The 16273-nt window shown below is 39.0% G+C and overlaps 1 protein-coding gene across 1 annotated transcript in view; it reads left to right on the top strand.

The window, feature by feature from the left end:
* Positions 1 to 4840: 4840 nt before the first annotated feature.
* Positions 4841 to 16273, top strand: part of TRAK1 (trafficking protein, kinesin binding 1) — a 40005-nt gene continuing 28572 nt past the window's right edge. Inside the window, exon 1 of the mRNA XM_009994095.1 lies at positions 4841 to 4904. Coding sequence (XP_009992397.1) covers positions 4841 to 4904 — 64 coding nt within the window. The remainder of the gene's footprint in view (positions 4905 to 16273) is intronic.

The raw sequence follows: 16273 nt of genomic DNA, 5'->3' as shown, positions 1-16273 counted from the left end.
CCAGAACTGGAAGTGGTTTGGAGAAGAACACTGAGAATAACTAACCATGAGAACACATGATTTCTGGTGATATATTGTGCAATGACATTCTTTGAATACATTATTTGCCAGCAGTGCTCCTGCAACCTGGTTCACTGCATTCTTGAGTGTGCTGATGCAGCTTTCTTGAGAGGGCATGTTTGTAAGTGAGTTGAAATTATCTTTGTAAAAATGATCTTCAAACAAGGAAAAGGGTTTGTGTGATTTCTATAACCTGGTTAATTTTAGCAGATCATTTTAGTGTTCACCTATGGCACGGATTTATTACAGCAAAAGGAAAGGAGGAGAGAAGGCTTGCCAGCTTTTCAAGCCAGATTTTCTGCCTAATAAAACCTCTTTGTAACCACAAACTTAAGGAGCCCTCAGACTAGCTGATGAGAGTTGGCTACCAGAATTCTTTATTAGTCTGTATACTTTGCTCTGTTGAGAACAAATTAAAGTGTGTCTTTGTTTAAAAAAACCCCACACAACATAGAAAAATAGAACAAAACCCAGCAGCTGGAAGGGGATGCCAAATGAATGTGAATAATTGTATTTAGCTTTGGAATAGGAAAAAATAATTTCTTCATAGTAATAGTATCATAGGATAGTTTGGGCTGGAAGGGATCTTAAAGATCATCTACTTCCAACCCCCCTGCAGGGGCAGGGACACCTCCCACTAGAGCAGGTTGCTCAGAGCCCCATCCAGCCTGGCCCCTTACAGGGATAGGGCAGCCACAGCTTCCCTTGGCAACCTGTTCCAGTGTCTCGCCACCCTCACAATAAAGGATTTCCTCCTAATGTCCAACGTAAATCTCCCCTCTTCCAGTTTAGAGCCATTATCTCATGTCTTATCACTACATGCCTTTGTAAGAAGCCCCTCCCCAGCTTTCCTGTAGCCCCTTCAGGTACTGGAAGGCTGCTATAAGTTCTCCTTGGAGCCTTCTCTTTCCAGGCTGAGCAACCCCAAGTCACTCAGCCTGTCTTTATAGGAGAGGTGCTCCAGCCCTCTGATCAGCTTTGTTGCCCTCCTCTGGACTCACTCCAGGAACTCCATGTCTTGTGTGAATTGGGGACCCCAGAACTGGACACAGTACTCCAGGTTATGTCTCATGAGAGTGGTGTAGAGGGGGAGAATCACCTCTCTTGATGTGTTAGTCGCACTTGTCTTGATTCAGCCCAGGACACAGTTGGCTTTCTGGGCTGCAAACACATATGGATGGCTTCTGTTTAGCTTCTCATCAACCAGCACCCCCAAGTCCTTTTCCTCAGGGTTGTTCTCAATCCATTCTCTGCCCAACCAGTATTTATGCTGGGGATTGCCCTGACTCACATGCAGGATCTTGCACTTGACCTTTCTGAACTTCATGAGGTTGGCATAGACTCACCTCTCAGGCCTGTCAAGGTCCCTCTGAATGTCATCCCTTCCCTCCAGCTTGTTGATCTCTTGCCTAAAATCTTTCTTAAACTCAAATTTAATAGAAACTTTTATGCAAGTAACACATTAATAGCCCAGTCAAATGCAGTGTTATAATACAGAGATTTTAATACACAGATGTTTCATGTTTGCAGAAGCAATCCATCAGTATGCAGCTGCTTTTTTGGCCTGGTAAGACTTTCCTGCCCGACTTGACAACCCTTTGAGCCCTCACTTTATAGAGCTACAATTTCTCATAAAATTGAAGTGATACTTGAGTGTGGATATCTGGATATCTAGTATTTTGTCTGTTTGGGGTTTCTGTCTTTGTGCTAGGAAGTTCATACACTTATTCTATCTTTTCAAGTCTTCTGAGATCTGAAATAATTTGACCACACAATTATTTTCTTCACAGAAAGTTGATGCCTTTCTGGATTACACCAATATGTTTCCAGTCTGCTCTGTAGAAAAAGATCAATAAAACAAACCAAAAGCCCTAGACTGCCTTGAACTGTTTTTATCCTGTCTCATTGAAGGATACAAGAGGATGGTGATGTGCAGGGGGGAGGACACTGAGAAGAAAATTCCAGCAAGTTGAAGACTTCTTTTTTTTTTAAATCTCAGGAAATAAAAAGGAGAGAATTCCTGCAGCAATTTAAGCTGGTAGCCAGTTTTCATTCTTTATATTTTAAATGCTTGTTTAATAGCATTACCAAACTGAAGTTATCTTTTGGACAAAAATAATAGCAGTGGAACAAATAGCTTATATGCAGAGTAATTGAGTTAATGTTGCCATAGGAACCTTTATGTTTCTCTGACAATATTTTAACAGTGTAGCCTTAATTGCATTTAATAGCATATGCAGTTTTTACCTTGCAAGTATGTGCAACTGAAATTCTGTAGTACTTGAGCTCTGGCTGGGGTGCCTTGTCACATTCCTCTGTTTCAAGATAGCACAATGTGAGGGCAGAATGACCGCATTTGGCAAACATGCTCCCAGTATTAAAAGTACTTTTTTTTTTTTCCTCCCCCTTTTGGAAGATAATTGTATGACCCTTGCACATCCAAAGGCTTTTGGTGGTTTTTATAGAAATCCTTTGTGATTTACTAACCTAAAGCTCACATACATTTACTATATGGCATGGACATAAATATTGAGCATACTACAATTCTGATAAGCAAAATGAAGTAAAAAAATAGTGTGATACCTGTCAAAATGAAAGGTTGTGGGGTTTTCAGTGGTTTTTTTTTTGTTGGTTGGGTTTGTTTGTTTCTGTTGGTTTTGTGTGGTGGTTTTTTGTTTGTTTGTTTTGTTTTTTGTTTTGTTTTTTGTTCGGACCCTTGTTATCTTAGTGTGTGTCTTGATTTCGGGAGCACAGGGGCAGCTTGATGCAAAAAGCTATGGCTGGGCTAGCCTCTGTATCTTCTGTGGGGAAACAAGTGTGTATTTTGTGTCTTTCATATGTAAGGCTAGAAGCTAATAGGGCACAAAGAATTTCCTGATATGTAGTGAGTACGGAGGGGCGGAAGCTGAAGACAGCTTAATTAATTTAAGGCAGCCTTAATTCTGGCAGCTAAACCTGAGGTGCAGGCTGTTTGGTCAGTTCTTGTTGGCTTTGTGTTTTGATATCCTGTAAATGGGAGGAAGTGCCAGTAAATGTGTTGGTTCCTTGATTAAGGCTGTGGTTCTTTGCTTTGAGTTAGCCTACCAAGAGAGGCAGTGCTTCTGTCTTAGAGCAAGTTGACTAATATTGCTTGGACGGCTTTGGTTGTTCACTTCCAATAACTGAAGTTCAAATACTGGATCTGTTCAACTGCAGAACTGCAGGCCTTGGCCCCAGCTGCTCAGACTGGCTTGGGGAGGAGAATGGACACAGACATAGGATTAAAGTTAAACAAAACCAGTCATTTAGACTCATAGACTTTAGTTTTGTGCCCAACCAGGAACGTGTCATAGGGCCAAAGGGGAAAAAACTGGAGGTTGGGAGGGCAGTTGAGGGAAATACTGGCCGGTTCTCCCTCCTCTTATGGCTGTTCTTGCACATGGAGTCTTGGGTTGGACAGACATTTCCTAGGGCAGACCCAGCATGGCCTCTTACCTTGTGTTATTAACATATATCACAATTTAAACTGTCCTGTTGCTTCTACTGGTGTTCACAAAGAGGTACAGTTTCCTAAAAACAGGGGAGAAAGGGGTGAAGAATCTGGGGTGGTTGTCAATAAAATGGATGTCAATCCCTTTGGTAACTGTACCTGTGCAGATTCAGATGTGCTTTTACAATTGCTGTGTTTGGTCATCGTGATGATTTAACGCTGCCTGTTCCTCAAATGGATTCTCTTCTAATAGCTTAAGAACAATCTTACTGTGTGTTGCAAAACCAAAGTATTTTCTCTCATTTCTGAAACACTGGACATGAACTTTAAGCCATTTTGTGTTATGACCTTCAGAATTCTTAGGAATAGAGTAGTGAAAGTTTGTCCTTACCCCTTGTTTTTGGCTACGAAGCTTTGATGCTTGGGGAATAAAAAAAAAGGGTGGTTCATTTTTCAGGGAAGTAGAAGCTTATTAGTTTTATTGCAAGGGGAAATGTATTGCTGCCCTGATTTTTTTGATACTTTCATTTTTTAGTTGCCATTTCTCCAATAATAGGATGCACAAAGGATTCTATTTTATCAGCCCAGAATAGTGTAACAAAGCTGTAATGTAGTTTCATTTTTCCATGGGGGAAGGCAAGCTTTTATCAAACTGTGTGGAGGAGAATAGTAATGGACTAGATTTTCATTATTAATGTGCAGCATGTACCCTGTGAATTGCGATGGCAGGATGCTCTTGTTCTGTGTGCAGTCAGCAGAGATGTATCAGCTTTCTAAGCAAGGATTTTTGTTTCCAGCATGGAGGGATATTTGCAATCTGTAAAGCCAAAAATGGCAAAATGCATTTTCTTCATCTCTGCATCGTTTTTGGAGCCAGCCTGTCTCCATGGCAACATGTTAGCCTGAAAGAGATGTGGAGACTAGGGAGGAAAGGAACGAGTTAGGAACAGCCAGGCGGTGGTGTGTGTCCCCCACGTCAGCACATCAGCCTTTTGATAGGACCATTTTGTTAACACCCATCCAAGGCTCCTGTGCAGAGCTTCTTTATTAGAGCAGCCGCCAGAGCATCTGCTTCTCCATTCTGCAGCCTTTTTCTGTTTTTTTAAATTTATTTTTTTTTTCCCCAAATACATCCTCCACACCCCCCTTTTCTTTTATTTGCAGCCTCACTGAAGATGTGCAGGTCATTTTCAGCAGTCTGTGAGCTTCCTTGTGATATGGTATTTTGCAAAGGCAGGAAAGCATGGCTGCATTTCACTTGACCTTAGCAGCGAAGTGAAATCTCATCTGTATTGCTGAAGGATACTGACTATGCAGAAATTTATTGAAGCAGATTATTATGAACTGGACTGGTATTACGAAGAATGCACAGATGGTAAATATTTCTTTCTAGTCTCTTGTTGCAGAATATGGACCTTTTACGACTGTAGCATCGTTATTAAATGATTTTAAAATTGAAGTACCTTGAAAAAGGCAGCACCCTGGTGTAGCAGAGATGCTTGCATCTCTGTTGCACCCCAGTGTCTCTTGTGGGCATGCTACAAGAGACTGCTGTATAGCTTTCTCTTTTTTGAAGGGAGTGGCAGAGGAGCATATGCATTATTTGAGCAATTTTTAGGCAGGGAGAGAAATACTTAAAATACTAACTCTGTATATAATAATTCAGCTGAATTTAAATACACTTACTGTAAGATTCTGTATTAGTTTGAGTTTTAAGTCTTCATGGTTTTTCTGCATTACCAATATGCTATTACATGTACATATTGAATGTGTTAAGAGGCAGTGCATGTTTTCTGTCTGGTTATTTGAGAAAGACTTTTGAAACTGTAGCTTCTTAAAAAGTAAGCAGGTTAACTCTGTGAATTGGAAAAATTACAAACTCTGGCAAACAGTGTCTTCTGGGCCTATTGCAATTTTCCTAGTATTTGTTTGGGTGATTACTTCTTTATGAGAGCACTGAATGTTTTCATCAAACTTCTGACAGAAGACACTTGAGGATAGATGAAGAATAGCTAAAAATTGCTCTCAGCAGACTGGAAAAATCAAGATTCCTCACTGTTGGCACTCAGTGGTAACCTCTAGAACAAAATGCAGTCTTTGGGCAGTAGTTGTGTATGGATTTTGTTCTGGTTTGAGAGCTTGGTTTAAATGAGACAAGTCCAAGATTACAGTCAAGAAAAAACAGAAAGGAGTAAGCAGTGTATGCCCAGGGGATGCTGTATGTATGTAGTATGCACAGATATTACATTTTTTATAACAATATCGGAGGGAACACGAAGAATAAAGACATGTGTGACAAAATTTGAATGGGTTTTTATTGTCTTTTGGTTGGTATATGCCTCCATTGGTTCTCTGTACTAGATATCAAAATGGAATGCAATTTTAGAAGCTTGTTAAACTTAACTTCTGTTATGTTTAATTGATTATTTTGGTCCAGATGTTCAAAGAGGAAAGGTGCCTATTGGAAAGATCTAACCACTTAAGTTGGACTGAATCCATTATGTAACCTTTATCCTCTAGGTTTAACCCTAGTAAATACTATAGCATCCGATTAATCCATATGATGTAACAGGCGGAGTTGGCCTTGATTTAGGGGCTAAAAAACAGAACAGTTGTACTGTCATTAAAAGCTGTAGCTGTTCCTTCTCTGGGTTAAACACAGGTAGTCTTCTCTTTATTGTTAATTTTTATGCTCCTTTGTCTGTCTGGTCAAAGTGTTGTTAGGTGGAAGTGTGCCATGCCTGAAAGATCTGAGCTAAGAGCTCATCTGTTCATCAGTTTAGTCTTAAGGTCTGTACTTCACTGGAAAAGCTCTGGGAATTCTGCAGTACTGGAATGAGCAACAGGTGCTGGGCAAGTATTTAAATACCTTGTGGGATCAGGGCCTCGGGAACACTGTAGTTGTTGGTCTGATTCTGGGCTTACAAGTTTTCTTGTGAGTGCTGAGCACCCTTCCAGTATACTTCTTCCACAAGCTGGGATCTACACAGTCAGGAAGATTATGTGCTGACTGACTGCTGAAAGTCTTGGGGGAGTTCCTCCCAAAGACAGCAGGGCTTAAAGTCTGATGGGAAAATCTCTCCTGTAGGTAAGGCACAATGCTTTATTAATTTCTTTAATTTAATATTAAAATATTACTTTTTACATGATGAAAGGATAGTGCTGCCACTCTTGGCATCTCATGTAAATGGTAGTCTCATAAGGTTTAATGGAAGTTTATGAGGGTTAGCTTTCTTTTGCTTCTCCAGATCCAAGTGAGCAAGAAAGAAGGCTTTGAGAGGTGTGGTGGAAGGCATAGTCTTTGGTCTTTTGATACTGGCAAATTAATTTGGTTTAAAAGTAGTATTGACATCTCCTGTTGACAGAGAAAGGCATTCTGATTGTAGTGGGACACAAAAGGCATCTTTAAAATACAATAGAAAATTGAGCTTTTAAAAAATCTAGGGCAGATAGCATATTATAAGAGCTGCCTGTCTCTTGGTGCTTGATTGTTCTACCGTGTATTTGTCGATACCAGTGTCATTTGCCTGAGATGCTTTTTATATTCAATAGAGACTGATAGGCAGTTGAAGCTCAGCTGGCCTGCTTTGATTATCTATTTTAAGATAAGATGAAACGTAGTTAGAGAGCTCATTTCTCTGCTGTACATGGACTCTCTGGAACTGAGATGTATGTGTACATTCAATTGTGAATCCTACTCAGCTCACTCTTTTTGATAAATGTAGCATTGGAGGAGAGTTGGCAGTACATTGGAAATAATAGAACACCTCACAAAATAGTATCCTGCAGAATTATTTTTCTGATTAAACTTTTCATATACATTCATTGTCAAAGCTCCTGGGACTCATAATTTCAATTTTAAAAGGTGTGACTTTATTTGTTTTACTTTTTTAAATCCTTATTTTAGCAGCATGTGGTTTCTTCAAGGGACAAAACACTCCAAATCATACCAGGATATAAAGTTTGAATGCTGTTATTTAACGTAACAGGTAAAGAAGTGACTCACTTTTACCTCAGATTCAATTAACTTCTGTATAGACTGACATTGTAGTGACATTTTCAACTTGCATTTGGTGATGGTAAATATTTTCTAATACTTTGCTAAAGCAAATGAAAAAATGCTCAAAATTTAGAATTTACGGATCTTTACAAAGACTTCATAGGGTTGGAATAATGAATTCATCACTTTACAAAAAATCCTTTATAGAGTTTATTTTTTGGTAGGAGTAGATGGAATTAGATAATTGTCACACTATTTATCTGAAGATTGAATCACTGGTGTTAACTAACACTGGTGTAACTGGCATTATAGTAAATCAAAACTTCAAGAACTGTTACACTGTGCTTGTTGGATGCATTTTAAAGTTTAATATTGTATGAGTAACAGTTGTCACCTTATTTGGTATTAAATAAATGTATTTGTGAGTGGGAAAGTAGTTATTTTCATAGCAGATTTTTAGATTGACAGAACTGTGGTAAGAGGAAAAAGTCAAACTTTTGCAGACTCTTACTGTAAAAGGTAGCAGTATCAAAGTCTCAGTTAATCTGGGTGGTTTTTTAGAGACAAATAGATTCTTGAAAAAATGCACACAAGTGGGGAAAAAAAATTGCAGCCCCGCTTCCTCCCCAAACTCCCAAACAACTAAATAAACAGATAAGCATCATACTATGGTTTGGGTTGGAAGGGACTTTAAAGATCATTTAGTTCCAACCCCCCTGCATGAGCAGGGATGTCTTCAGCTAGACCAGGTTGTTCATGGAAATACCCACAGAAATCTTTATGAATAGCCTTCTCCCTCCATCTCTTTGTTAGACCAGTATTTTTCATCCTCTTCATGAGCAATGCTTTCTGAGAAATCCAGGTTGACTTTGGATCAAATTACTTTTCTTGTGGTTTATTTCTAGCTGAACAACTCCACACTAATGCCTGAGAGTTCATTGCCTACAATTCTGGAAGACTTTGTGTATGTGAAACTGGCTCTTCCCTCCCTTTTTTGGCCATGAGTTTCAGCAATTTCTTGTGGAGAAAAGTCTTACCTTTTTTTTCCCCTGCCGCTTAGACTATGTGCCCTGTTTGTCACATGTGCCCAAGCTTCTAACTTCTTTTATGTTTGCCTGAGCAACAATTTCACTCTCTTTAGTCATTCCAGTACCCCTTATCCTGCTTTTCCTCTTTTCTGTAACTTCCACCTCCTACCTCTATTTTCCTCTTGGTCACATTGAAATGTTTTTGTATCTTGTTCTGTTTGCAGTTTTAAGCTCCACTCCTCTGTTCTATTTTCCACTCCACTGAAATGATTATCAGCAAAGTCCTTGACTTTCTTTTTAGCTGAACAATAATTAACAATGTTAATGCCTGTTCCCCTTGACCTCTCAGCAAATTTAAGCGTGATTACTTATCCTTGCCATGCTGATATTATGTTGCCTTTGCAGAAGTGAAACTTGTTTTTGTCTCTTTTTTTTTCTTTTTTTTTTGTTTCCTTAAAAAAAAAAAGCAAAACCAAAACAATTCACATTCCCTGCTGCATCTCTTAAGAATTCTGTGTTTCTTTTCTCTGCACCTTAGTTACTAGATTATCTCACAAGCACACATCTGCCAGCTCTGTAGATGACAGAGTCAACCTTTATACTTAAAATATACTTCCCTTGACACCTTCTCCCTTGCAGTAGGAGCTTTGCTGATGGTTGGGCATTTATGAAGAGTCATTGCCTCCCTCAGACATTACCCCCTTTTGTCTCCATCCCCATGGATGGAGTAACCCTTCTGTTATTCTGGATATCAAGTGGGTGCTGCCTGTGGGTATGCCATCTTAAATCTGTGAGATCTTCAGAGTGTCTGTGGTGTGCAGTCTCTGAAACAGCCCTCACACTATCGGTATCCAGCTAAAATTATAATTCGGGTTGTTCTTGTTTTGCTTTCTGTACTTGGTAACTATAGTTTAACCTTGATTATATTCATGCAATCATTGAGAATATTTTCCTGGTTTTCTGCTTTTTACCATGTCACTTCTTTTTCTGTATTCCTCCATTGGCTCCCTATTCTTTATCCACTCAGACCTAAGCTACTTCTACTTGTATGTTGTCTTTACGTGGCTTACTTTTTAGTATAGAGGTATTTTTCCTCCTCATTCTGATCAGCTGTTATATTTCCAGATAAACGTTTTCCTATTTCTTTCCCTTCCTGCAAAAGTAATGTGCCCTTGTTTTGGCTGAGTGACAGAAAATAATTTGGGAGAGATTTTGAAAGAGTGGGAAACATGCAAAACCTGTAAACTTTTGAACAATGTCAGTTTGTGTACATCTCAAAGGAAATAATATGTTCAATGACGAGTTTATTCCCCATCTCTGAAAAAGGCACCCCAAAACACCCACATTCCTTCATCAGCTTATTTTAAATCTGGATGCTGCTGTTTCAGCTGCTATTTTTAGGGCTTGGTTGCTTACAGAGAATCTCTTTGTTCTAAATGCAGCATTGTTACTCTTAGTTATCTGTGGTCAAAATTAATGTGGTCAATTGTGCAAAACTCTAGATATTTTTATTGATAAGGGAGAGTTAAAATTATTTGAATACACTGGAGTTCCTTGGAAATAATGAGTCAGGATAGGAGGGTTTGTTTGTATTGTGTCCAGCCTCACCCTTCTACAAACTAGCTCCCTAGTTTGTGTGTTTCCTGCTTGATTGCAATGTTGCTGAAGGCAGGTCTGTGCCTTAATGCAAGCATTGCATGAGGAATGTGAGTCTGTGGAACTCACTTAGCAAGCTTCCTGAAAGGAGTTATATGTCTTTAGCTGCTAATTCAGGATTGTGGTTGTAGAAAATATGCCAAATTCACCTTGCAGTGGCGACCCATAAGAATGAATGCTCAATCTGGTATGTTCTTTAAGTCCCTGAGTACGTGTTTATGGGAAATATTAAAAATCTGTTTTGAATCTTTCCTGATTAGAATGTTTATTTTCAGATCCATATACATTTCATCTATTTTTTGCTGTTGTTGGAAACCTGTCTCTTAATCTTTAGCAAGTAACTTCTCCTGCACTAGTAAAAGTGCTTAATGCAGAATACACTAAAAATGAGTGGATAGTGCAAGGGTGTGGAATGCATTCCTTCCCCACCCATTATGAATTTGCATCAGGTTTTGTCATATGCAGATATGAAAGTAGTCATTGCAACACTTACCTTTCAGCTTTTGCATGTAGTGTCCTTCTGTGTGGCATGAGTTGACATGAGTCATGGTTCAGTCAGCTGGTAAAAAGATTCATTTAATCACCTTATAGTATTGTCATGTATATTGGGCAGTAACATGAGTATTTTCATTGTGTCCCCCACTGCCTTGCTCTCCTATAGCTAACCAACTAGCTTATAAAGTTGAATACTTGTCACAAATATTAAAACCATAGTATGTCAACAAGGTTCGCAGGAATAGACTTTTTGGTCCCTAAGCTTGAAAAGGTGCATCTTGCAGTCTTTTACAATGATGTATTGTTTAGGTTACTCTCCAAATCTCCATTCTCCTAGCTATTACTGGAATGTGGTAAATTTTTGGATGGCAAGTGAGTACTTAAAAACTCTTATTGTCTGATTTTTAATTGTTTTTTAAGAGTTTGATTCACTATTACAGGAGAGAAATGAAGACACAGAAAAGCTCTAAGGAATTAGAAACTAGAAGTAATCTACATTACATTATTGTTAAAACTACGTTTTTTAATGTCATGATATGAGGAGAAAGAGACAATACTATATTTTTCCCAACAGTGCTCTTGAGGATGTTGCTGCTGCTGAACATTGCAGTAAATTTTGGCACTCTGAAGCCAAGTGTGTAAGTTTGAGTAGTGTGATCTCTGTTCAGAAATTAGTGTTCCTTTCCTCGGGAAGCATTTGTGTAGATTTCATATCCTTTGGCTATTGTTTATATAAGCAGTGTTACTTTGTGTATAAATATCAAGAGTTTAAAACTTGAAACAGAATAAATCATCATGATTGTATAAAATTAGTTCCTTCCCATCTCATACTACCTCATACTTCCACACCATGAGAGAAATTGTTCCTACATGATCCTGTGTTACGTTCCGCTGGCTTTTAGTGTTTGTCAGTCTCCCTCCTTAGCGGTTCTGTCCCCGCAGAGGGTGATGAGCTGCCTTTGCCTTCCATTGTCCTCGCATTACCTGCAACTGCTTTGCCTTCTGTTGCAGATAGGAATGCTTTCTGCAGGCAACAAAGAGCACCTATTTGCCATGGAAAGTAAGGGAGGTAACCTGGCAAACATTAAATATCTATAGCTGCAAAAAGTTAAATAAGAAAGCTAACCTGCTATATGTGTGCAGTGAGGTTTAGCAAACACAACCTGTTGGAAACCAAGAGGTCTGAGCACAAGGAGTTTCCCTTGTTGTTGAACAGAGAAGGGGTACATAAACCCATGAAAATGCCATGTGTGGACTAGAGGTATTTTGTTTTCTATGGCAGGCAGAAGAGTAAAGGTGACTGTAGAAAACATTTGACAATGGTATGCTAGATAAGTGCTTCTTACAAGCTTAATCTTTTTTGTAAAAGCAATGAAAAGCAGGTGTAAAAGCACCTGCTCCCTTCCCCTCAGTCCAGTTCCCCATGCAGTGGTTTCAGTGTGTGGAGGATGCTGCACTCAGACCATGCTATACAAGAGCTGCAGCTTTCATGATCTCTCCTCTGGGTGGGATTAGTGTGTGCACGTGTACAGGCTCCGGCTGTTCAGTCGTCCTCTGAAATCTGTTACTTGCAGCATTAGGCAACTCCAGAGGTGATTTAACTCTGTGAAGGTGCACACCCTTTGCCAGGTGTGACAGTCAGAGGCTGGGTCAGACTTCCGTGTCGCCGAGACACTTGTGGGAAGCTACCACTTCACCCGTAGGAGCAGGGGCAGAGGAGAGAGAACATTGCTGACTTGAGGAGTGCCAGGGGGAGGCAGCTTTCAGCCCTCTTACTTGGTCTGAAATATGCTAGTGGAACTGTTGAGCTAAAACTGGCTACCCTCAGAGGTGGTTTGAGGAACAACGTAAATCTTCTAGTAATTATTAGACAGATGGTCTCTTCCCTCCTCCACCCCATCTGTACAACACAAAGCTGTTGTGCTAAGGACAAATACTCAGTCTCTCATGAGCTCCCTGGCTGAGCATGTGAGTGAGGAAAGATGGTATCCGGCTTTGTGGAGACCTCGCTTTGCTCTCCCCAAAAATACAGCCTCCGAGGCAATGACTTCCCATCTCCTGTGAGACTAAGGCACCATATTGCATCTATCTGGGATAACTTCAGCAATGTCAGTAAATGAAGAGGAAAGCTTTGAATATGACTTCAAAGAGGAAAGTAAGAGAGAAGTCCGATTTAGCAGGCAGAGCCTTGATATCTTGGAAGAAGGTACTTTTCACCTTTTGGTTTTAAACTTCTATGGCAGTAGCACAAGGCAATATGTAAGTGATTGGAGTGGTGTGTGTGGATTTAAATTACTAAAGTTTGCAATGTTTTTAATGTGTAGCCAGTATATTCAGATGAAATAAGAAGAAAATACTCTTAAATGAATAGGATTAATCTTAATTTATATACACTTCTTTAAGGAAGAAATACATGACCAACAGATGTAGACTATACAATAGCTTTTTTTTATAATGAGACTGGATTTGGGAATTTATCTTTCTTTGGAAATTTAGTACATTTTTTATAGGTACAGCACATATGTGTATTATGAGACTGTGTCTGTTACGTTGTCATTCCCCACAGGTTCTTCTAAAAATGAGCAAAAGAACAGGGCAACAATTTTTTACTTTTCCATCAACTTTTGAAAGCACATAGATAGAAATAAACCAAGTTGTGGGTTTTGTGATTTAACCTTTCAGCAAAACAAACAACCCCAAAATTTTGTCATACTGCGTGGAAATAATGGTCCTCTGCAGTACTACAGGCAACTGGCCTGTCAGGGTGGGAATGTGAATCTATGGACATTGAAAATCCTCTTATGTACCTGCTGTACAGAGAGTATACCCATTCAAGAGCAGCTCCCAAGGACAATTTGTTTGAGGATTTCAGGTACCGAAAGCTAAACGCACTGCTTATGTTATTTCACATGCTGTAAATTTCACTGTAAAATAGTGGTTTTCTGGTAGAGAACTCATGCTTCCAAATACACTATTATAAAGCTGGTGTAAGGATGCTTTGAAAGATAGTTAGGACAAAGAATGTGACCTGCTATCAATTTACACCCTTACCTCTTGGGAAATAGTTCCTGAGTCCAAAGCCCCAGGAGATGTAACATGCTCTTTGAATCCTGTTATATAGGACTTTCCTGTTAAGACCTCTTCAGAATCAAATATTCCACCTGAATTTCGTTCCTACTCAGTTAATCAACTATCCATATTCCCTATTGTAGGAAATAAGGAAGCTAACTTGTGTGTTTGTGCAAAATAGAAAGGTGCTTGGGAGAATACTGGGAAAAGGAAATTTTAATACTGAAGGTTGGGGTCAGGACAAAACTTACCAAGAGAGGCCAACTGACATATGTTTAATTTTTTTAAACAATTAAATCATTGCTGAAACATGCATCATGCTATTCTTACTCTTCCTATTTGAAATGCCCTTTAAACATGCCTTCTCTTCTCCACCTATTCATTCAGGTAATTTAGTGCACTAGGGATACAGATGCACAAAGATGATCTATGGTATTTTGATGTATCTTTGCACATGTGCACACTTACAAATGATAGTATTTTTCTTGGGGATGAGTCAATCCATTTTGTAAGTAAAGTGGATGGAAACACCAGCATGTTCATGCTGAACAAAAGAAACACTGTAACTATATCTAGTTATAAAAATGGTGACAGAAATTTAAAGTCTTGTAAGTATGCTTCATGTTAATCATTTATAGTTAGGGAAAAGAAGGGTGTAAAAGTTGTGTGAGTGTTTAGCCTATTCCATGAGCAGAATGTGTACTCTCTAGTTTTCATGGTCATTTTGATGTAGTGAGGTTTTTCCATGTCCTGACGTTTAGATCCTGTGACTGCCCTCAGTCCTGTTTCTAGGGCCTCTGTCACAAAGTAGCATTTGTCTTGGCAGCGTTACAGAATTGGTTCTCATGATGGGTATGGGGAGAACCTTCATAGGTATTTAGACAGAACAGTCCTAGAGTCAGTGTGTTGCTTTGGAGAGTAGTAAATGTGTCTGACAGCAATATATTTACTCCTTATTTGATTTGCTGGTCATTCAGTTACTGCAGTGAAACTTTGAACAGAGATATACGTTGATTGTGGTTTTGTTGATTAAAAAACTCTGAGCTGTGAAAGGACAGTCTGACAGTTTTCTTTGATTAGTGATTTGTTGGGTCAACTAATTCTGAAACTTGGCTGTGTTTGGGTTCTAACTTTTTCAGGTAGGCTAGGAGAAGACCATTACCTGTGGTGGAATTCATTCATCACTATTTCAGTTTACTAATAGAACAGTTAGATTAAAAATCCTTACATAAACTACTGGGTAAATGCAGGCTAGGAATCTAGCCCAAGTTTAATTAAAAAGTATTTTGATCACTGTTAAAATTTCAAGTTCAAGCACTCCCAAGGTCTGACCTAACAGAAAATTTATAATACCTGTTTTATCTTATAAAGACAAGGACTAGAATGGAGGCCATACATGGTTCTGAAATCTTTAAATGCTAAAGCAAAGAAAACGTAGACGAGTAATTCTTGAAAGCTTTGACACAGTCATTCCTCTCAGAGTTGGAATAAGAAAAGATTCTGTATTCTAGAGAGGGAGACAGCTGACAATACATAGCTTTTAATATAGCCTTGTAACTTCCTTTTAGGATTTTTTTAAAGATTTACAGTCCAGATCCTGGTTTAAGCCCTACAACCAGCTATTAGTTGCAAGGACTGCAGTGTCCAGACAGTTCTTAATAAGAAATGGATGGAGTGGAATGTCAAGACAGTAATTCAGTGGCTAGCAATGGATAAATCCTATAAGAAAGATTTTACTATTAACAGAAGGGCTACTGAGCTGATCAGTAAGTGGTGTATGCCCTAGGGTGATGGTAAGTTGTGGGGTACAAACACGGAGAAGGTTCATTCCAGGTATTCTTTCTTATCTCCTTAGTCTTGCTCTGTTTCATGTTTTCCAAGTTAACCACATTTGATCTGTGTCTATGCTAATAGATGGAATAAGCGTGTGACAGTCTTGAAATGATTCTTTATTCACCACAAGAAAATGTTTTGCAGTTCATGCCCTGCTTTGAGGAAGTACTTTAGAATGGCTGTCAGCGTTTAGGCATTAAGCTTTAGAGAAAAACTAACAGCAGAGGTTTTTTCCAAAGCTGAAATTAAGTAATAACATAAGTTTTTATGTGAGGCTTTAATACTGGATTTACTAAGCTATTTTAATACTGTACAGGAGAAACGGCAGTAAAAAACCACCCTTTAAACCACAGCTGAAATGGCAAGACAAAATGTCTTCTAGAAGAATTGGTAATGGCACCACTGAAATCACAGTAAGCTAAGCTGTAACAATTTTAAAGAAGAATAAGAAAAAATCTATTGGCGTTGCCTGTCAAACTTATGGTAGTTATTTTTCACTGCACTAATATGTACTTGCTGACAGAGTGTGTACCACTCACAGCACTGTGTTATTCCAGACTCTTCCATGGAGCTCATACACCGTGTGACACAACAGTTGTGGAGCAGTTGGTGGGCTGTGACTGCTCTTTATCCCTCTGACCAGGGTCGCAACCACCTGCTGAA

This window comes from Chaetura pelagica, unplaced genomic scaffold (assembly GCF_000747805.2).
Source record: "Chaetura pelagica isolate M959 unplaced genomic scaffold, ChaPel_1.0 scaffold642, whole genome shotgun sequence".
In the NCBI taxonomy this organism is placed as follows: Eukaryota; Metazoa; Chordata; class Aves; order Apodiformes; family Apodidae; genus Chaetura; species Chaetura pelagica.
Note: the sequence above shows the minus strand (reverse complement) of the source record. Positions and strands in the feature narration are given on the sequence as shown.